We start from the raw sequence: 23,744 nt of genomic DNA on the forward strand, positions 1-23,744 counted from the left end.
AAAACACTTCCTATCAGAACCTTTGGGACACAGCAAAAGCAGTGATCAGAGGTCAATTTATATGAATAAATGCACACTTCCAAAAAGAAGAAACGGCCAAAATCAAAGAATTATCCCTACAACTTGAACAAATAGAAAGAGAGCAACAAAAGAAACCCACAGGCACCAGAAGAAAACAAATAATAAAAATTAGAGCAAAGCTAAATGAAATAGAAAACAAAAACAACTGAAAAAATTAACAAGACCAAAAGCTGGTTTTTTGAAAAAACTCAAAAAGTTGATAAACCATTGGCCAAACTGACAAAAGAAAAACAGGAGATGAGGAAAACAGCCCGAATAAGAAATGAGATGGGCAATATTACAACCGACACAACTGAAATGAAAAGAATCCTATCAGATTGCTATGAACAACTATACTCAAACAAATTTGAAAAGCTAGAATAAATGGATGAATTCCTAGAAACACACTACCTACCTAAACTAAAACAAACAGAGGTAGAACAACTAAATAGACCCATAACAAAAGAAGAGACTGAAAAGGTAATCAAAAAACTCCCAACAAAAAGAAGCCCTAGTCCGGAGGGCTTCACTGCAGAGTTCTACCAAATTTTCAGAGAAGAGTTAACACCACTATTACTAAAGGTATTTCAGAGCATAGAAAAGGATGGAATACTACAAAACTCATTCTATGAATCCACCATAACCCTGATACCAAAGCCAGGTAGACACCAAAAGAAAAGAAAATTATAGACCTATATCCCTCATGAATGTAGATGCAAAAATCCTCAACAAAATTCTAGCCAATAGAATTCAACAACATATCAAAAAAATAATTCACCATGACCAAGTGGGATTCATACCAGGTATACAGGGATGGTTCAACATTAAAGAAAAACAATTAATGTAATCCACCACATAAATAAAAGACAAGAATCACATGATTTTATCAATTGATGCAGAAAAGGCATTTGACAAAGTTCAACACTCATTCAAGATAAAAACTCTCAGCAAAATAGGAACAGAAGGAAAATTTTCTCAACACAATAAAGGGCATTTATACAAAGCCAAGAGCCAACATCTCCCTAAATGGAGAGAGCCTGAAAACATTCCCACTGAGATTGGGAACCAGACAAGGATGACCTTTATCATCACTCTTATTCAACATTGTGCTGGAAGTCCTAGCCAGAGCAATTAGGCTAGATAAAGAAATAAAGGGCATCCAGATTGGCAAGGAAGAAGTAAAAGAATCTCTATTTGCAGATGACATGATCTTATACACAGAAAACCCTAAGGAATCCTCCAGAAAACTACTGAAACTAATAGAAGAGTTCAGCAGAGTATCGGGATACAAGATAAACATACAAAAATCAGTTGGGTTCTTCTACACCAACAAAAAGAACATCGAAGAGGAAATCACCAAATCAATGCCGTTTACAGTAGCCACCAAGAAGATAAAATACTTAGGAATAAATCGTACCAGAGATGAAAAGACTTATACAAAGAAAACTACAGTACACTTCTGCAAGAAACCAAAAGAGACTTACATAAGTGGAAGAACATACCTTGCTCATGGATAGGAAGACTTAACATTTTAAAAATCAATATTCTACAAAAAACGACCAATGCATTTAATGCAATTCCAATCCAAATCCCAAAGAAATTCTTTAATGAGATGGAGAAACAAATCACCAATTTCATATGGAAGGGAAAGAGGCCCAGGATAAATAAGGCATTACTGAAAAAGAAGAACAAAGTAGGAGCCCTTACTTTACCTGATTTTAGAATCTATTATACTGACACAGTAGTGAAAACAGCCTGGTACTGGTACAACAACAGATCCATGGACCAATGGAACAGAATTGAGAATCCAGACATAAACCCATCCACATATGAGCAGTTGATATTTGACAAAGGCCCCAAAACAGTTAAATTGGGAAAAGACAGTCTTTTTAACAAATGGTGCTGGCATAACTGGATATCCATCTGCAAAAAAATGAAACAAAACCCATACCTCACTCCATGCACAAAAACTAACTCAAAATGGATCAAAGACCTAAATATAAAATCTAAAACGATAAAGATCATGGAAGAAAAAATAGGGACAACATTAGGAGCCCTAATACATGGCATAAACAGTATACAAAACATTACTAACAATGCAGAAGAAAAACTAGATACCTGGAAGCTCCTAAAATCAAACACCTAAGCTCATCCAAAGACTTCACCAAACGAGTGAAAAGACTACCTACAGACTGGGAGAAAGTTTTTAGTAATGATATTTCTGATCAGCGCCTGAGCTCTAAAATCTACATGATACTGCAAAAACTTAACTACAAAAAAGACAAACATCCCAATAAAAAAATGGACAAAAAATACAAAGACACTTCACTAAAGACGACATTCAGGTAGCTAACAGATATATGAGGAAATGTTCATGATCATTAGCCATTAGGGAAATGCAGATCAAAACTACAATGAGATTTCATCTCACTCCAACAAGGCTGGCATTAATCCAAAAAACACAAAATAATAAATGTTGGAAAGGCTGTGGAGACATTGGAACTGCTGGTGGGAATGTCAAACGGTACAACCACTTTGGAAATCGATTTCACACTTCCTTAAAAAGCCAGAAATAGAACTACCATACAATCTAGCAATCCCACTCCTTTGAACATATCCCAGAGAAATAAGACCTTTACAGGAACAGATATATGCACACCCATGTTTACTGCAGCACTGTTTACAATAGAAAAACGATGGAAGAAACCAAGGTGTCCATCAATGGATGAATGGATAAATAAATTATGGTATATTCACACAATGGAACACTACGCATCGATAAAGAACACTGAGGAATCTGTGGAACATTTCAGAACATGGAGGAACCTGGAAGGCATTATGCTCAGTGAAACTGGTCAGTTGTGAAAGGACAAATATTGTATAAGACCATTATTATAAGAACTTGAGAAACAGTTTAAACTCAGAAGAAAATATTCTTTTGTGTTTAGGAGAGGGGGGAGGGAGGAGGTGGGAGAGGGGCATTCGCTATTTAGATAGTAGATAGGAACTACTTTAAGTGAAGGGAAAGACAGCACACAATACAAGGGAGGTCAGCACAATTGGAATAAACCAAAATAAAAGATGTTTCCTGAATAAACTGAATGCTTTGAAGGCCAGCATCGCAGTGGCAGGGGTCTGGAGACCATGGTTTCAGGGGACATCTAAGTCAACTGACATAATAAAATCTATTAAGAAAACATTCTGCATCCCACTTTGAAGAGTGGCATCTGGGGTCTTAAATGCTAGCAAGCAGCCATCTAAGATGCATCAACTGGTCTCAACCTACCTGGATCAAAGGAGAATGAAGAACACCAAGGACACAGGGTGATTACGAGCCCAAGAGACAGAAAGGGACACATGAACCAGAGACTACGTCATCCTGAGACCAGAAGTACTAGATGGTGCCCAGCTACAACCAATGGCTGCCCTGAGAGGGAACACAACAGAGAGCCCCTGAGGGAGTAGGAGAGCAGTGGGATGCAGACCCCAAATTCTCATAAGAAGACCAGACTTTATGGTCTGACTGAGACTGGAAGGACCCCGGTGGCCATGGCCCCCAGACCTTCTGTTGGCCTAGGACAGGAACCATTCCTGAAGCCAACTCTTCAGACATGGACTGGACTGGACTGGACAATGGGTTGGAGAGGGATGCTGGTGAGGAGCGAGCTTCTTGGATCAGGTGGACACTTGAGACTATGTTGGCATCTCCTGCCTGGAGGGGAGATGAGAGGGTGGAGGGGGTTAGAAGCTGGTGAAATGGACACAAAAAGAGAGAGTGGAGGGAGAGAGTGGGCTGTCTCATTAGGGGGAGAGTAATTGGAAGTATGTAGCAAGGTGTATATGGGTTTTTGTGTGAGAGACTGACTTGATTTGTAAACTTTCACTGAAAGCACAATAAAAAGTATAAAAAAAAGACAGTAAAGGCAAACTACTCAAAATCTGCTGCAGAATTAAGTATGGTCCAGAGAAAGGGCAAAAACCATTAAAATATAGATGTTTACATTTAAATTGCTTCACTACTGACTTTAAGTTCCCTCTTCCCTTTAAAGAAATTGAAAGTAGATATCGGTCAACAAATGTATTATGAATGTGATTTATTAAAGAAAAATGTCATGGAATTCCAAACTCATTCTAAAAAAAAAAAAAAGGCTTTGGCCCTATATAAAATGATATTTGAATAAATTACATTAAGGCTTTGAGTAAAAATAAAAGTTTTAGAAGTGTTAAAAATACTAGGATACACATTTTACCATTAAAACATAATATATTCACATACATATAGTTCATGACTCCCTAGTGCATCATTATCAGTCCCAATCATATTCTGGCAAAAGGGCTTTACTGCTATGTTTTGTAGTCTGATAACCGTTTTTTCAATAGTGTCTAACCTCTTAAGGGCAAGGTCAATTTTACAGTCGCTCATTCACTCAACAAGTATTTTCTGAGCACTTATGTTGCGGACACTTTGCTTGGTACTGAGTTTATAAAAGGTGATTAAAAAAAGTGGTCTTTTCTTTTCCTCACTGCACCTAGTACAATGTTGGTTATTAAAGAAAGGATAATAAATATTTTTCTTTCATTTATTTTCCATGAGTCTCTTAAGTTTTAAAGTCAGAATAATGGATATGACCCTGCTCTGCTACACTCTTATCTGAGAAAATACTTCTCTATGTCTTTTGATGATGAAATAAGCTCTAAGTTTTGATTTATCCAACAGCTCAAAGGAGAGAAAAGACCAGGCCCCTGAAGGGACTTATAAAAGAATCAGTTTGTGGCAATAAGTTATAATGAAGGAAGACTAGAATTAGGTTGGTTTATTTATGTTTATATGAAAGTATATCTGCTTGATTCTAGAAAGGATTTGAGAATATGAATTAGTTTCAGCTATGTAACTGGAACAAAGCACCAAAGAACATGGCTCTTCTTTAGTGGAAAAGGACTAAAAATAGGGGAATTCTGCTGAAGATACCAACATATCCTACGGTCTACTCTCTTCTCATGAGGAAAAGTACAATCCAGGGGGTAGGGTGTCTGGAGGGAAAAGCTGCTTCTGAGTGCGAGCTTTCCCATGAAGGGACTAGCCAGAATGAATAAGACAGTACAAGTCTAACATGTAGTTTAGAAATTCACTTTGAAAATTGAGAAATTAGGAGCCGTGGACAGTTACAGTGGAAAGAGACAATTGTAAGCCTCTGCCCGCTATCGTTCTGGAATAACCAATGAGATCTTTTCTTCTCCCCTCTGCAGTATATATGAAGTCCATCCTAACAAGTAAGCTGGTCAACAGTAGCAGCTTCCTACGCAGTTACCTGTATCACTTCTTGGCTTACAGATCATTCATTGGCATACACTGTCTGAAGACGCAGTCTGTTCTGACAAGATCATGTCCTCAAGCTGGGAATTCAAAACAAGTGTGATAAGAGCACACAAGAGATGGGTCCTTCTATTATGGCGATGACTGGGATATATCAGTTGTTAACTCGACATTCATTTGCCTGGGCTGGGGTCCCTTTCCTGCCATACCATTCCATAGGTCTTCTTCTAGAACAGGCATGCCTGAGCCAGGGCGAAAATCTTTCTAAAAGGGAACCAGCTGGGGTGAGTTCCTGTATACAGGATTTTATAGGTTTCTGCCAGAGAGACTGGCCTCTCTGATATGACACTAAAAACTGCAGAACCTTTTTTTTTTTTCAGGATAGCCTCCAATATCTTGATCAAGAAAAGGTACCCCCTTACCATGTCTTGAGAGACCCGAAGAACTGAGGAGAACTAAGAAGTCTAGGAAGCACCTGTACCCTGAAGGAAGGTATTATTGGGAAAGAAATGGCAGAAAATAAAAATGTATGAGACCCAATATATTCCCTTTTTGTAGAACTCAATTCTTGGAGATTTAGTTTTAAACTCAGGGTGGATTTTTTAGAAGAAATTTTCAAATTCTCTCATAATTCCCTGCCTTTTCCCCTATGAAAATGAATTAAAAAAATACAAAAATGAACATACAGTGTTAATTCCCTCTCTGGAAAGAATCAGCTCCATGGGACACGTTAAGAAAAAATGGGTTGACTGCATGGGATATAGAAAATAATTTCAGATATTTGCCTGAAGTAAACCACTTGTTTTGACTCATGTATGATAACTGCCAAATAGTATTTTTTATGCAATGTTTTGTGCCAAAACAAGTCTAGCCTTTTATTTTATACAGCAACATGTCAAGTCATTTACCAGCCTCAGCTGAACACAACCGTGGAGACGAAGGCAGTAACACCAGCTAAGGCCTTAGTGTTAAGGTGGCTAGTTGGGATAACCCAGGCAGCAACTCTTCAAGAAGCCTGAGTGACGGAAATACACAGTACAGCAAAGCTGGGAAATCAGTGGAGCTGTATGAAGACCTATGCCGAGATGAGATGTTAGACTCAGGCCCAGATGACAGCACAGAGTCACTCTGAAGTGACACTAAAACATTTTGCTCAGAGGACGCTACACGAAAAAAATCAAATAGGAGGTTCTGTTACATTAGGAGAACACTTTCAACTGATGAAGAAAAGAAAGCTGTTTTGAAAATTTTTAAATGCTAAATCTCTCTCTCCATACAAAAACTTGGCCAGGAATGTTCAAAGCAACATTATTCGTAACAGCCAAAAAGTGGAAACAACTCAAATGTTTATCAAATAATGAATGGATAAATGAAATATGGCATATCTATACAATAGAATATTATTCAGTTATATAAAGTCTCACCAACCTTGCCTCTAAGGACCACTCTGGCTGTACTCCTTCTAAGACTGATTTGTTCACTTTTTTGGCAGTCCATGGTATATTCAACATTCTTCACCAACACCATAATTCAAAAGTGTCAATTCTCCTTCGGTATTCCTTATGTATTGTCCAGCTTTCGCACTCATATGAGGCGACCGGAAACACCATCGGGTCAGATGCACCTCAGGCTTCAAGGTGACATCTTTGCTTTTTTAACACCTTAAAGAGGTCTTTTGCAGATGTGCCCAATGCAAAGCACCGTCTGATTTCTTGACTGCTGCTTCCATGGGCGGTGACTGTGGATCCAAGTAAAATGAAATCCTTGACAACTTCAATCTTTTCTCCGTTTATTATGATGTTGCTTATTGGCCCCGTTGTGAGGATTTTTGTTTTATGTCGAGGTATAATCCATAATGAATGCTGTGGTCTTTGATCTTCACCAGTAAGTGCTTCAAGTCCTCTTCACTTTCAGCAAACAAGGTTGTGTCATCTGCATAATGCAGCTTGTTAATGAATCTTTCTCCAATCCTGATGCCCTGTTCTTCTTCACATAGTTCAACTTCTCAGATTATTTGCTCAGTATACAGATTGAATAGGTATTGTGAAAGGAAGCAACCCTAATGCACACCTTTCCTCACTTTAAACCATGCAGTACCCCTTGTTCTGTTTGAACAACTGTCTCCTGATCTATGTACAGGTTCCTTATGAGCACAATTAAGCGTTCTGAAATTCCCATTCTTTGCAATGTAAACTAATTACTGATATACCCTAAATATACCTTTCAGTCTGAATTCTTCAAAAAAGCACAATGCCCAGACGATACATGAGCACAATTAAGCGTTCTGAAATTCTTGTTCTTCACAATACTATCCGTAATTTGTTATGATCCACACAGTCGAATGCCTTTGTATAATCAATAAAACACAGGTAAATACCTTTCTGGTATTCTCTGCCTTCAGCCAGGATCCATCTGACATCAGCAATGATATCCCTGGTTCCACGCCCTCTTCTGAATCTGGCCTGAACTTCTGGCAGTTCCCTGTCAATGTACTCCTGCAACTACTTTTGAATGATCTTCAGCAAAATTTTACTTGTGTATGATATTAATGATATTGTTCAATAGTTTCCACGTTCGGTTGGATCACGTTTCTTTGGAATAGGCATAAATATGGATCTCTTCCTGTCAGTTGGCCAGGTAGCTCTCTTCCAAATTTCTTGACATAGACGAGTGAAAACCTCCAGCGCTGCATCTGTTTGTTGAAACATCTCAATTGGTATTCGGTCAGTTCCTGAAGCCCTTTTTTTCACCAATGTCTTCAGTGCAGCTTGGACTTCTTCCTTCAGTATCATTGGTTTTTGATCATATGCTACCTCCTGAAATGGCTGAATGTCGACCAATTCTTTTTGGTACAGTGACTGTGTATTCCTTCCATCTTCTTTTGATGCTTACTGTGTTGTTCAGCATTTTGCCCATAGAATCCTTCACTATTGCAACTCAAGGCTTGAATTTTTTCTTCAGTACTTTCAGCTTGAGAAATGCTGAGTGCATTCTTCCCTTTTGCTTTTCTAACTCCAGGTCCTTGCACATTTGTCTTCTCGAGCCATACTTTGAAATCTTCTGTTCAACTCTTTTCCTTATTTCCTTTTGCTTTATGTTCAAGAGCAAGTTTCAGATTCTCTTCTGACATCCATTTTGGTCTTTTCTGTCTTTTTAATGACCTCTTGCTTTCTTCATGTATGATGTCCTTCATGTCATTCCACACTTGTCTGGTCTTCAGTCATTAGTGTTCAATGTGTCAAATCTATTCTTGAGATGGTCTCTAAATTCAGGTGGGAGATACTCAAGGTCCTACTTTGGCTCTTGTGGACTTGTTCTAATTCTCTTCAACTTGCATATGAGCAGTTGATGGTTTGTTCTGCTGCTGGCCTCTGGCTTTGTTGTGACTGATGATATTGAGCTTTTCCATTGTCTCTCTCCACAGATGTAGTCGACTTGATTCCTGTATATTCCATCCCACAAGGTCCACTTGTATAATCGTTGTTTACTTTGTTGAAACAGGTACTTTTGATGAAAAAGTTGTTGGTCTTGCAAATTCTATCTTGAGATCTCTGGCATCATTTCTATCACCAAAGCCATATTTTCCAACTACATAACCTTCTTTTTTGTTTGCATTGTTAGCATTGTAATCACCAGTAATTATCAATGCATCTTGATTGCATGTTTGATCAATTTTAGATGGCAGAAGTTGGTAAAAATATCCAATTTCTTCATTTAATCTCACTAATGCCTAGGATATTGATGTTTATGTGTTCCACTTCATTTCTGACGATTTCCAATTTTCCTAGATTCATACCTTGCACATTCCATGCTCTTATTATTAACAGATTTTTGTAGCTGTTTCTTCTCATTTTGAATCGTGCCACATCAGCAAATGAAGGTCCCAAAAGCTTGACTCCATTCACATCAGAAACGTCAACTCTACTTTGAGGAGGCAGCTCTTCCAACCTGAGGGGCTCATTTTCCGGCACTGTATCAGACAATGTTCTGCTGCTATTCATAAGGTTTTCATTGGCTAATTTTTTTCAGAAGTAGACTGTCAGGTCCTTCTTCCTAGACTGTCTTAATCTGGAAGTGTCAGTTTGTCGTACTGTGGGGACTTCTGTGTTGCTGTGATGCTGTCCAGTGGTGGACAGGTTTCAGCTGAGCTTCCAGACTAAGACAGAGCCATACCTTAAAAACTAGCCTTAAATTCCTTCATCTCACTCTCCTCAACCCCTCACACTTAGCCTTTGAGGGATTGTTTTGACCACCTCATGGCTTTTTTAGGAGCCACTTTTCCACAGAAACAAAGGGTGCACACAACACAAGTAGCGAACAGATGAGACGCGAGGTGAACAATGCTCAAACAATGAAGAGCACTGGGGAGAGACTGAGGATCTGTGAAATGATGGGAGGCTACAACAGTATATGCCTACATATCACTTCATTTGCAGGGATTCAATGTAGTGCTTGGCATGCAGCAAATTCAAGTTTTGCTTTTTGGAACTTTTCAAATATTTCCACCCATGGTTGGTTGAATCTTCGAATGCAGAACCCATGGATACAGAGGGCTGACTATATTATATATCTCCCATGTCAAAACAAGTTCTCAGCAATACACTCATTCTTCATTACCATCCCACTTTCTCTCCTCCACAAGCTGTTCTCTTATTCTTGTTCAACTCACTTTCAGGCCTGTCTGCACATCTAAGCTATTCAGGAACCTACAGGATTGTTTCCTGTAACTTAGAGGCTTTGTGAAAAAGCATGTTTTAGATATTTGTTTTCCACTGATATGGATAACCTGACACAGTAAGAAAGTTCCATGGTTGGGTTAGTGTGCAAAGAAAGGAAAAAAAAAAAAAAAAGGGATAAAATGGAAGCTGGTTTAAGTAGAAAAGTCAGTGACAGGTTGTAACTAGGGAGAGGGGAGAAAAGTTACACAGGCCAGAAGCCATGATGAAGCATTTTAAAACTTTGGGGTTATTTTTCTATATCTGTTGGTACAATATTTAAAAATCATCAACCACTGGTAGTTTTTGCTATTGGTATTTAAACAATGTTTCCAAGATTTACAATGTCTTTGACAAACATCACACTGAATCTTATCCAAAGTTTATTTTGCTGATGTACCAGGAAATAATATTTAGACAGGAGGCAGCAAATGGCTAGATAGTAAATGTTTTAGACTTTATGGTCTCTGTTGCAACTATTCAACTTTGCAGTTGGAGTGCAAAAGCAGCCACAGATCATATGTAAACTAATGAGTGTAGCTGCATTCCAGTAAAGCTTTATTTACAAACACAGACAGAAGGCTGGATCAATATCTTCTTTATCCATCTCTCAATATCCTTCTAGTATTTTCTATTTGCTTCTCTCTCCCAATACAGGCTTTTTTTGACTTCATTTATATCCAGACAGCAAATACTTCTCACTCTTGGAAAGTTATTTTCAAATACATATTAAAATATTAATGACATAAAATATTGCCAACTCTATCTTTCTTCTTAGGGATAATCATCAATGTCATTTAAAAGTACTTCTTTTACATAAATCTTTTAATTACAATGTTTTGAATCATTAATAAATTTTCAGTTGTCTAAAAAGTTAAAAGAAAACTTAAAGTTCATTATTCTGAAAAATAAATTATAGAATATCCTGCTTAAAAGTCTTCTTTGGCTCCCCACTCCCCTATAATAAGCTCTTGAACATAATATACAAGGTCTTTCATCAGTTGGCCCCAATCTACCTCTCCTATCTTACTTCCTACTACTCTCTACCCACTCTCTCTATATAAGAGGAAAAGCATATAAAACAAATGCTGCTTTTCATGTGGATAGTAAAGGTATAAAAACTTGTCAGGGCAGATAAACAACAACTTCAGGATAGTGGTACCTCTGAAAAGGAGCGAGCGTCCTGGGGAGTGGTGCCCTAGGGATTTCATTTGTGATGATTTTCTTTTGATGATGATGATAATGAACATATTAAATAAAACGAAGATCTGAATATGGCAACAGGTTAGGATTTAATAAAGCTAAGTGGTGGACAGTGAGACTCTTTTTTATAGAAATCACTATACTCTTTTATTTGCTTAAAACAAGAATCAACAAACTACAGCCTGTGGGTCCAACGTGGACCACTGCATGTTATTTATGAGGCTTGGAGGTAGGAAAGGTAAGCAGCTGTTAAAAATGACAAAGATTTTGAGAGAAAGACCTTATGTGGCCCTCAAAACCTAAAATATTTTCTAGCCTTTCACAGAAAAAATATGCTCACTTCTGGCTTAAAATATTTCATAAAAAAAAAAAAGAAAGATTAAAAAAAAAGGGGGGGGAGGCAAATGAGTCCAGGAAGAATGGTTTTGTCTTCTTGAATTAAGTACCTTCCTGAATTCTGTATTACCTGTTTCTTTAAATTAGCTTCTCATTAATTACTTTTAAAACTATGAGTTGGAAACTACTCGATGGCAGTGGTACTTAGATTGAGGAGTGTCACAGGGTACCTGTTCACGAGCTATGAGTCAGGGACACAGGAAAGGTGCTGCATGGAACTAGCTCTTAGCTTCAGAGTCACATTTTCTACTTTTATTGTAGTCCATCTCTTTTAGAAGATTTTGTCCCCTTTTTCATGGAAGATTATTGGGAAAAGGTTTGAATAAAATTCAAAACACCATATTACGGTAAGAGTTTCTGGTTACAATTGTTAAGAGGTGTTAGAATAGGCCATTCAGAGAAGAGACTTTAAAAAAATGGGCAGAGAGGTTATTGTGGGGAAACTAGTGAGATATTACATATTTAAATGACTTAACATGCCTTAGCTCACTATAACTGGCAGCTCTTATTGTTATTATCATTTCAAGGTTGCTAAATAAATTTTTTCTTTCCTTTATAGACTATTAAGCTCATCAGTATTGCCTATGTACATGAAAAGATTTTATTTTTGTAGTTCTTTCAGGATAGCAAAAAATTTGTTTGTAATTAATTCCCACAGTTTTTCCCCACAACACTGACCCAAGTTGATAAAAATATCAACATTTTGTAAATTAACAAATGAGGAGACTCACATAAAGAGATTTCACAGAAATGCTCAGTGAATGTTTGAGGAAATTTAGATCAAAATCATCACTTAATAACCTTAAGTATGTATTGTTTTAAACTTCAAGTGTTGCTGGTAACTAAAAAATATGCACAGCAGACCAACAGCCACAAAACAAAAACCAGGTAAAAATTCATCTGACCACAATAAAACATTTTTCCCCTGCTCAAATGAAAATTTTAATGAGGCTAAGACAATATGCAACTTGTTTTTTAAATTGGCTACATAGCTATCATCTCTGATATCTAACTGGGTTTTTAAAAAAATTATTATATAATATTTAAGATATACAAAAAGTATAAATAATAACCTGGCTTATGGACTATGAACTCACCATCCAGGTTATAAAATAAAACATTACTAATACTACTGCAGTCCCTATGTACCCTTCCTCAGTTGTATCTCTTTCTTTTCCTGAGTTAACCATTGTTCTGAATGTGGTATTTGGGTGTCCATGCATTTCTTCATACTTCTGGCACAAATGTACATATCTCTAAATAATAAATATTATTATTCCACAATTTGTTTTTTGTTGATTTGGCTTTATGTCTGAGTTCATACATGTTGACATATATAGCACATTCACACAGTAGAGATGGTACTCAACCATTGTTTCACGGGCTTCCTTATGTTTCTCAGCCTTTAGCTTAAAAATAACTAGACCGAGCAGAAGTGAAATGTGTCATGTCTGGGATAAGGCATAAAATGCACCATGTCTTTCTTTTCCTTCCTCAGTGAACTCATAAACCACATATTCCTGATGGGGCAGGTCAAGAACGTGAAGCCTCCATCAGCCTGGGTCCCTGCATGGCTGGGTGGAACAGAGCCCCTTGCTGAACAGCCTATGCCGGACTTGGAACATGAACCAGACATAATCCTATTGTGCTAAAACACATGCACAAATGGGCAGATAATTTACTTTCTAGGATTATTCAAAAGCAGTAATAGCAGTAATGGGACAGATTCAAAGCCTTCTGAAAATACTTCTATCCTGACTCTAGATGTTACGTATTCTCACTTGCATGAGAGGACTATCGCACTAAAATTGCTTTTAGAGTAGTGCTTACATGCTTGTGTATCTTAGTTTTCAGGTATGTTAGTTTTGTCTCTCTAATTAGATTTTAAGCTGTTCTCTCCTTACACTGCAGCTTACATAGGTCTGCATAGGCATGCAGTAAATGAATGATTTATTGGTTAATTGGGGAGGGCGATCTACTTTCGTAAGATTACAGCCATTGAAAACCCTATGGAACACAGTTCTACTCTAAAACATGTGCAGTCACCAGGAGTAGAAACTGACTCAATGGCAATGGGTTTGGTTGTTTTTGTGTGTGATCCTTATTAATTCCACTTTATAGATGAAGCAATTGAGGCTAAGAAACTTTCCTGTGGTCACACAGTTAAGAAGATGAAAGTAGGGGGAAGGGAGAAGGCAGGGCAGTTGAAACCAGTCTGCTTTGCTCTAAAGCCTTTGCTTTTTACTGGAACTGAGTGAACTCATTCCTAGGGTAGGGCAGGTGCTTTCGTAGGAGCTTTAGTAGAACGTAAAATGACAAACAAGAATAGTTTTTGTCTATAAATTTTGCAAATGTTAAAAAATTTCTTTTGAGATTGCTCAAGACTCAAGATTGTCGGGTCTTACCTTGATTACCTCTGGAGTCTGCTGAATCAAAACCACGGAAGTAGTATCTTTGGCTTTATCACCAACAGGAGTTCTACAGACTGATAAACTGGCTTGGGAGGAAGTTGTTAAGGTCTCCTGTAAAATCTGCATCATTTCCTTTTCCTGTGATAGGCTCCCTCTGCCTGATTTGCATTCAACTAGTTCTTGAGCAAAGTCTTCAATGCTTTCTAGGATTCGCAGTAAGAGGGCTCGATCTTCTTCCTCTATTTTGTGTCCATTGGTTTCAATGATCCTTGTTAGACAGGAAGGTGAGACTTTTTCCGGAGGTGAAGAGACTTTAGATTTAGGCTCAAGATCTACAGGGATCTGACCAGTCAACTGACTATGACTATCTAGAGAGTTAGAGTTTTTACCCTTGGCAATTGGCTCTCTTAGAGAGGTCTCCATTTTTTGTGAAAAAGATTCCAAATCCATTAACAATTTATCTATCTCTTCTTGACTGTTAGGATTCAGAAAATCTCTGTGGTCTCCCTCTTCAACTTTAGGGGCTTTTGATTTAGGGTCTTCCTCCAGTAGATTAACAACTGGTTTCTCAAATATAGTACCAATTTCATTTTGCACTGAGGCAGGACATTTCTTAAGGTGAGTACCATGGTCCGAAAATTCTGCTCTTGCTTGATTTACAAATTCCTGATTGGGTCCATTCTCTGTCTTTTGTCTTTTGTTGAGCGCTTTCTTTCCATCTGATTCTTCTTCAATATAAAGAGTCTCCATTAAGTCACGAGAAGAAACATTTTCTAAAGGGTTCATGGTTAACAACTGTGATGGATGCTGGACAGCTTTTAGAGTTCTGGGAACATTTACTTCTAAGTTATATAAGGAATTTGTGGAGTTCTCTGGAATGGATTTTACATTGTTCATCTTCCTAGAATTGTGCTTCTCATTTTGTAATTCAATAGTTTGAAACTGTCCAGAGTCAGGGGCGGAGAGCTGGACAACATCTTCGTATTTAGGGGGCTGCTCAGTGCCAAATACTGGGGAGAAGGGAGTCAGTTGTAAACTAGGCATATTACTGAGCAGTTCTGTTAAATCTACAGCCTCGTTATGCCCAGATTGCATGAATTCAAATGGTAATTTTTTCAGATAGGATGCTAATCTCGTCATTACATTCATATAGACAGTTTCAGAGCTAGAAATTGCATCATGACCACTTCCTTCATTGATGCTACTCTCCGATTTTTTCTTTATGCATTGTTTTATGATGTCTGTGCATTTTTTCAAATCCTCAGAACATTTCAGCAAAATGTCTAAGCACATCTTTATGTCTGTCCCAGAAGAAAATTTATCTATTTTATGTTTTTCCAAAATCTGAGTAACCAGGTCTTCTTCAGAGAAGTTTTGGAGAAGAATGGAAGTCATATTCAGATCAAGTGAGTTTCGATCAGAAAAAGATTTTTCTTCCATTGAGGAACTCCGGTGTAAACCAAAGGATGGGGAGTTTCTATCATTGTTATAATGGCCACAGAGCAAGTCAAAATCAACCGACCTCCTATTAAATGAGTCAGACTTAACTTTTCTTCCCTTTTTATAAGCTGCATGGTTAGAATTTTTGAGTTTTTCAAGGGAAAATTCTTTTATTTTCCCACTGGCAAAACTGATTGCTTCTCCTGCAATGTCCTTTAAGTTGCAGGTGTTCTGAATTGCAGATCCTTTCTTGATCTTGGGTACACCTGCGAGGGCATGATGAGAATAGTCACTTTCAGCCGAGGAAAGCCCATTTTCACCGGATAGAAACATACAGTCCAGATCCGCATCTCTGAACTGAGAAACAGGGATATGCAAGAGGTCTGCACAAACACTATGATGTACCACAATGCAGTCAACTCCATGTGTGAAAGTGTGGCAGGTTCCAGTGCAATAATGTATAGCTTGCTCAAAACGCCGGTCAATCACCACGCTGCTGTAGTGGTTCACAGTACTAACCACAAGTCTGTAAGTTGCTGCCATAATATCAAATTCACTTAGTGGTGGAACTTGGAATTTTCTAGAACTCCAGTTTCAAGTAAATTTTCCTAATTGACACTTAGCTGAAAAGACATCTGATGAAAATGTTCACTGGAGTCTTCCAAATGTAGTGATTTTTCCCACAATGGGAAACCATCTAAATCTGAGGTTGGGTAACTGTCAGAATACAGTAGCTGTTGCACGTGTGGATTAGCAAGTCTAATAATTTAAAGTAGAATATCAACTGTGCTTTTTAGTTTTATTTAGTAATATCATGATACTATGGGATTATTTCTGTGAAAGAACATCATCGTTTAGGTCTTCCGCGGTTCTGTAACACAGAAATTTGTCATGAATTCGCTGCCATAAATCTTAATTGGTTGTATAGAAGTACTGTGATAACTGAGTCCTCCAAAGATTTAAATGATCCATGTTTCTGTGACTGATAGAGAAACCTACAAGAAAAAAAAAAAAAAAATTAAAAGGAACATTTTTTACACCAAGGGAACCTTTTATTTTCTCTTCCTTTGCATCTCACATGCAGTCTAACTCCTTGGATTCAGTTTCAAGCCCTCCAACATCTATTTCCATCCCCCTACAACCTTATTTTCTGCTACTCCCCTGCACCAGCCTTTTGCTTCCCTCAACTTAATTTTCTTAGAGACTGTCAACACGTAGTGCTTGTTCTTGATTCTACAACTTCATCTACACTTGGAAATCATTCTCCCATTGTCTTCTCTTTCTTTACTATATGAGAAGAAAGAACAACCTTCATTAAAGTTCTTGATCTCATCCTCCCAGATCCTGTCCCATTCAGATACTTCTTTCTCTCCATAGATGAGATTTACTTAATAATTCTCCTACTTTTTAAAAAAGGTTTTTTTTTAATAACACGTTGTAGTAGCTTTCCAAAAAAGGTTCTATCAATTCATTCACTCAATGAACAAATACTGAGTGCCTACCATGTGCCACGCCCACGTGTCTGTCAGTTTGTCGTACTGTGGGGGCTTGTGTGTTGCTGTGATGCTGGAAGCCATGCCACCAGTATTCAGATACCAGAAGGGTCACGAATGCAGGATCGGTTTCAGCTGAATTTCTAGACTAGGAAGAAAGACCCGGCAGTCTACTTCTAAAAAGAATTAGCCAGTGACAACCTTATGAATGGCAGCAGAACACTGTCTGATACAGGGCCGGAAGATGAGACGCTCAGGTTGGACGACACTAGAAATATGACTGGGAAAGAGCTGCGTTCTCAAAGTAGAGTCAACCCTGATGATGTGGATGGAGTCAAGCTTTCAGGACCTTCATTTGCTGATGTGGCATAATTCAAAATGAGAAGAAACAACTGTAAACATCCATTAATAATTGGAACATGGAATGTACAAGGTATGAATCTAGGAAAATTGGAAATCGTCAAAAATGAAATGAAACGCATAAACATCGATATCCTAGGCAACAGGAGCTCAAACGGTCTGGTGTTGGCCATTTTGAGTCAGACAATCATATAGTCTACTATGCTGAGAATGACAACTTGAAGAGGAATGGTATTGCGTTCACTGTCAAAAAGAACATTTCAAGATCTATGCTGAAGTACAATGCTGTCAGTGATAGAATAATATCCATATGCCTACAAGGAAGACCAGTTAATACGATTATTATTCAAATTTATGCACCAACCACTAAGGCCAAAGACAAAGAAACTGAAGATTTTTATCAGCTTCTGCAGTCTGAAATTGATTAAACATGCAATCAGGATGCATTGATAATTACTGGTGATTTTAACGCAAAAGTTGGAAACAAAGAAGAAGGATCAGTAGTTGGAAAATATGGCCTTGGTGACAGAAACAATGCTGGAGATCAAATGATAGAATTTTGCAAGACCAATGACTTCTTCGTTGCAAATACCTTTTCTCATCAACATAAATGGCAACTATACGCATGGACCTTGCCAGATAGAATATACAGGAATCAAATTGACTACATCTGTGGAAAGAGACAATGGAAAAGCTCAATAATATCAGGCAGAATGAGGCCAGAGGCCAACTGTGGAACAGACCATCAACTGCTCATATGCAAGTTCAAATTGAAACTGAAGAAAATCAAGTCCACAAGAGCCAAAATACAAGCTTGAGCATATCCCACTTGAATTTAGAGACCAGCTCAAGAATAGATTTGACGTGTTAAACACTAATGACTGAAGACCAGATGAGTAGTGGAACGACATCAATGATATCATACATGAAAAAAGCAAAAGATCATTGAAAGGACAGGAAAGAAAGAAAAGACCAAGATGGATGTCAGAGGAGACTCTGAAACTTGCTATCGAATGTCAAACAGCTAAAGCAAAAGGAAGAAATGACGAAGTAAAAGAACTGAAGATTTCAAAGGGTGGCTCAAGAAGACAAAGTAAACCATTATAGTGACATGTGCAAAGAGCTGGAGATAGAAAACCAAAAGGGAGGAACATGCTCAGTGTTTCTCAAGCTGAAAGAACTGAAGAAAAAATTCAAACCTCATGCTGCAACAGTGAAGGATTCTATGCAGAAAATATTAAATGACGCAGGAAGCATCAAAAGAAGATGGAAGGGATACAGGGAGTCATTATACCAGAAAGAATTAGTTGACGTTCAACCATTTCAAGAGGTAGCATATGATCAGGAACTGAAGGAAGAAGTCCAAGATGATCTGAAGGCACTAGCAAAAAACAAGGCTCCAGGAGTTGATGGAATATCAATTGAGATGCTTCAACAAACAGATGCAGCGCTGAAAGTGCTCACTCATCTATGCCAAGATATTTGGAAGATAGCTACCTGGCCAACCAACTGGAAGAGATCCATGTTTATATCTATTCCCAAGAAAGGTGCTCCAACTGAACGTAGAAACTATCAAACAATATTATTAATACCATACACAAGTCAAATTTTGCTGCAAGATCATTCAAAAGCAGCTACAGCAGTATGTCAACAGGGTACTGCCAGAAATTCAGGCCGGATTCAGCAGAGGATGTGGAACCAGGGATGATATCAGATGGATCCTGGCTGAAAGCAGAGAATACCAGAAGGATTGCTGACCTGTGTTTTATCAACTATGCAAAGGCATTCAACTGTGTGGATTATAACAAATTATGGATAACATTGCGAAGAATGGGAATTCCAGAACAGTTGATTGTGCTCATGAGGAACCTGTACATAGATCGAGAGGCAATTGTTCAGATAGAACAAGGTGATACTGAGTGGTTTACAGTCAGGAAAGGTGTGCGTCAGAGTTGGATCCTTTCACCATACTTATTCAATCTGTATGCTGAGCAAATAATCCGAGAAGCTGGCCTATAAGAAGTAGAACGGGGCATCAGGATTGTGGGAAGGCTCATTAACAACCTGTGTTATGCAGATAACACAACCCTGCTTGCTTAAAGTGAAGACGACTTGAAGCACTGATGAAGATCAAAGACCACAGCCTTCAGTATGGATTACACCTCAACATAAAGAAAACAAAAATCCTCACAACTGGACCAATAAGCCACATCATGATAAACGGAGAAAAGACAGAAGTTGTCAAGGATTTCATTTTACTTGGATGCACAATCAACACCCATGTAAACAGCAATCAAGAAATCAAAAGACACACTGCATTGGGAAAATCTGCTGCAAAGGACCTGTTAAAATATTGAAAAGCAAAGATGTCACCTTGAAGACTAAGGTGCACCTGACCCAAGCCATGGTATTTTCAATCACATCATATACATGTGAAAGTTGGACAATGAATAAAGAAGACTGAAGAAGAATTGATGCCTTTGAACTGTGGCGTTAGCAAAGAATATTGAATGTACCATGGACTGCCAAAAGAATGAGCAAATCTGTCTTGGAAGAAGTACAACCAGAATGCTCCTTAGAAGCAAGGACGGTGAGACTGTGTTTTACATACTTTGGACATGTTGGCAGCAGGGATCAGTCCCTGAAGAAGGGCATCACACTTGGTAAAGTACAGGGTCAGCGGAAAAGAGGGAGACCCTCAACAAGATCGATTGACACAGTGGCTGCAACAATGGGCTCAAGCGTAACAACAACTGTAAGGATGGCACAGGACCGAGCAAGCGTTTCGTTCTGTGGTACACAGGGTCACTATGAGTTGGAACCAACTCAATGGCACCTAACAGTAACACCATGTGTCAAGTGCTGTTCTAAACAAAGAATAAAACAAAGGCCCTGTCCTTATGGAGCTCATAATCTGGTTATGGAAAGAGAACAACATGTAAGTAAACAGATTATCTGATGGTGCTAGTGCTATGAAGAAAAATGAGGCAACATAAGGTTTGGAAAGAGCTGTGAGGGTGCTCTTTTATAAATGGTAGTCAGACCTCAGTAACAGATGAAAAGGGATCTAAAAGAACACAGGGAGAAGGCCAAGGAGGTGTTTGGGGGTAAAATATTTCAGGCAGAGTAACCATAAGTGCAAAGGAGGTGGCAGCATGCTTGAGTTACTAAAAGACTGACAAGGAGGCTAAAGTGGTCGGAGCTGAGAAAGCAAGGGGGACAGTGTAGGACATGAGGTTAGAAAGGGAAGGAAGGAGTCTAATTCATGCAGGGACTATAGACTCCAGTGATGAATTTACTCTGAGTTAGGCTGTAAAACAACTGATGGACACTAAGCAAAGGAACGACATGGTCAAATTTACATTTTAAAATGATAATTATGGCTGCTGTGTTCAGAGCCGACTACAGAGTTGCAAGATGAGAACCAGTAACATAAGTTAGGATCTACTACCAGGCCAGAAGATTGGGAGCTTGGGCTAGGAGAGCAGCAGTGGAGATACTAGTTCGTAGGTGCTGTTTAGTCAGTTCTGACTACAGTGACCCTACGTACAACAGTATGGAACCATGCCGAGTCCTGCACCATCCTCACAATTGCTGTTATGTTTGAGCCCATTTTGCAGCCACTGTGTCAATCCATCTTGTCAAGGGGCTTCCTCTTTTTTGCTGAACCTCTACTTTACCAAGCACAATGTACTTCTCCAAGAACTGGTCCCTCCTGATAACATGTCCAAAGTATGTGAGACAAAGTCTCACTATCCTTGCTTCTAAGGAGTATTCTGGCTGCACTTTTTCCAAGGCAGATTTGTTCATTCTTCTGGCAGTTCATGGTATATTCAATATTCTTCGCCAATGCCATAATTCAAAGGTGTCAATTCTTTTTCAGTCTTCTTTATTCTTTGTCCAGCTTTCTCCCACATAAGCTGATTGAAAACACCATGGCTCAGGTCAGGCGCACCTCAGTCCTCAAAGTAAGAACTTTTTTTAACACTTTAAAGAGGCATTTAGCAGATGTGCCCAAGGAAAGAAGTCGTTTAATTTCATGACCACTGCTTCCATGGGCATTGACTCTGGATATAAGCAAAATGACTGCTGGAAATGACAAATTGAAGATGGATGGTGTTGCATTCATCATTAAAGGGAACATTTCAAGATCCATCCTGAAGAACAATGCTGTCAGTGATAGGATGATATTCATAGGCCAACAAGGAAGGGCAGTTAATAGGACTATTATTCAGATTTATACACCAACCACTAGGGCCAAAGATAAAGAAATTGAAGATTTTTTACCAACTTCTGCAGTCTGAAATTGATCAAACATTCAATCAAGATGCACTACTGATGACTGGAATGTGAAAGCTGGAAACAAAGAAGGATTGATCAGTAGTTGGAATATATGGCCTCAGTGACAGAAACGACACTGGACATTGCATGATACAATTTTGCAAGACCAATGACTTATTCATTGCAAATACCGTTTTTTTCAACAACGTAAAAGGTGACTATACATGTGGACCTTGCCAGATGTAATATGAATGAATCCAACTGACTACATCTGTGGAAAGAGATGCCAGAGAAGCTCCATAGCATCAAGCAGAACAAGGCCAGGGGCCGACTGCGGAACAGACCATCAGTTGCTCACATAGAAGTTTACAAGTTGCAGCTGAAGAATATTAGAGTATGTCCACGAGACCCAAAATATGACCTTGAGTATATCCCACATGAATTTAGAGACCATCTCAAGAATAGACTTGACTCAATGAACACTAACAACTGAAGACCAGATAAGTTGTGGAACGACATCAAGGACATCACATATGAAGAAAGCAAGAAGTCATTAAAAAGAAAGTGAAGATGCTTAGCTCCTATATATATTTTCAAAGTAGCACCAATATGATTTGCTGACAGAATGTAAGATATTAATAAACGAGAAGGATCAAGTGTGATGCAGAAAAGCAATGACAGAAAAGGAATAATGATGACAATGAAGCATTAGTTTTACTGCACTATCACTAGCATTAGTGTTTTAACAATACAAAAAAAAATTACTCATTTAACAGATAAGAAATTGTACTTGTTTTCATTAATCCTAGAAAACTTTTTTTTTTTTATTATTATACTTCAGATGAAGGATTACGGAGCAAATTAGTTTCTTATTAAGCAATTAATACACAAATTGTTTTGTGACATTGGTTACCAACCCAAAGACATGTTGACACTCTCCCCTTCTCTACCTTGGGTTCCCCGTTACCAGCTTTCCTGTCCTCTCCTGCCTTCTCATCATCATTTCAGTCTCATTTTGGCTGAAGGGTTGTGGTGTCATGAATTACTTTCTCTCCTTGGTTTTTAACTTCCACCCAGGTGATTGGCAGGGCTGTGCAAATAAGATAATTGTGGCCCACCAAGTGGATTGGTCAGTTTTATCCTACAAGAGAGTCAATTCCAGAGCAGACAGAACAGCCCGTCACCACCAAGGAAGGAGAGACCTGTAGCAGAGACCGGCAGAAGACGGCACAGTGGGTTTCTTAGCCCACGGAGCCAAAGTTGAGTGCCTTTGGGCAAAAAGTGAGGGAAAGAGAGATGCTGCCTACGCCAGATGCACGAATTTGGGACTTGCCAGCCTCCACAATAGGGTGAGCCAGTTCATGAGTTCTGTGAGACACTGCTGTGAATTAGGGAAGCCAACCACGGGAGGGGCAGTACAGATGGGAAATGGAGTAGGTGAGGTTAGAGATGATGAAGCATTACAGCAACTTGGAGAAGTTGGACATTTGGGACATCTTTGACCACCACCTCATCGGAATCAGCTTTGTGCTGATCCTTATTAAAGAAATTATCCGTTTAAGGGTGAACCTCAGGAGTGACTTCAGCACTGAGTTAAAAGGGTGTCTGGGGGCCATACTCTTGGGATTTCTATAGTCTCTGTCAGACCAGTAAGTCTGGTGTTCTTTTGTGAGTTAGAATTTTGCTCTAAATTTTTCTCCAGCTCTGTCTGGGACCCTCTACTGTGATCCCCATTAGAGCAGTCAGTGGTGGTAGCCAGACACCATCACAAGCTTTTAAGAGTCCAGACTGCTACTCAGCAAAGTAGGATGTAGAACATTTTCTTTATAAACTATGTTATGCCAATTGAGCTAGATGATCCCTGAGATCATGGTCCCCAGCCCACTAATTCAGTCCCTCAGGGAGTTTGGATGTGTCTTATGAAGCTTCCAGGAAACCCTGGTGACACAGTGGTTAAGAGCTGTGGCTGCTAACCAAAAGGTGGGCAGTTTGAATCCACCAGGTGCTCCTTGGAAACCTATGGGGCACTTCTCTGTCCTATAGGTTTGCCATGAGTTGGAACTGATTGGAT

At 38.7% G+C, this 23,744-nt stretch overlaps 1 protein-coding gene across 2 annotated transcripts in view; it reads right to left on the minus strand.

Annotated features, from left to right (window-relative positions):
- The window catches only part of PPP2R3A (protein phosphatase 2 regulatory subunit B''alpha), a 281,206-nt gene that overhangs the window by 153,472 nt on the left and 103,990 nt on the right, over positions 1-23,744 (minus strand). For both annotated transcript variants that reach the window (XM_049870478.1, XM_049870479.1), the window contains exon 3: positions 14,094-16,534. In XM_049870478.1, the coding sequence (XP_049726435.1) occupies positions 14,094-16,082 (1,989 nt within the window). In that variant the 5' untranslated portion in view covers positions 16,083-16,534. The remainder of the gene's footprint in view (positions 1-14,093; positions 16,535-23,744) is intronic.

This window comes from Elephas maximus, chromosome 26, assembly GCF_024166365.1.
Source record: "Elephas maximus indicus isolate mEleMax1 chromosome 26, mEleMax1 primary haplotype, whole genome shotgun sequence".
NCBI lineage: Eukaryota > Metazoa > Chordata > Mammalia > Proboscidea > Elephantidae > Elephas > Elephas maximus.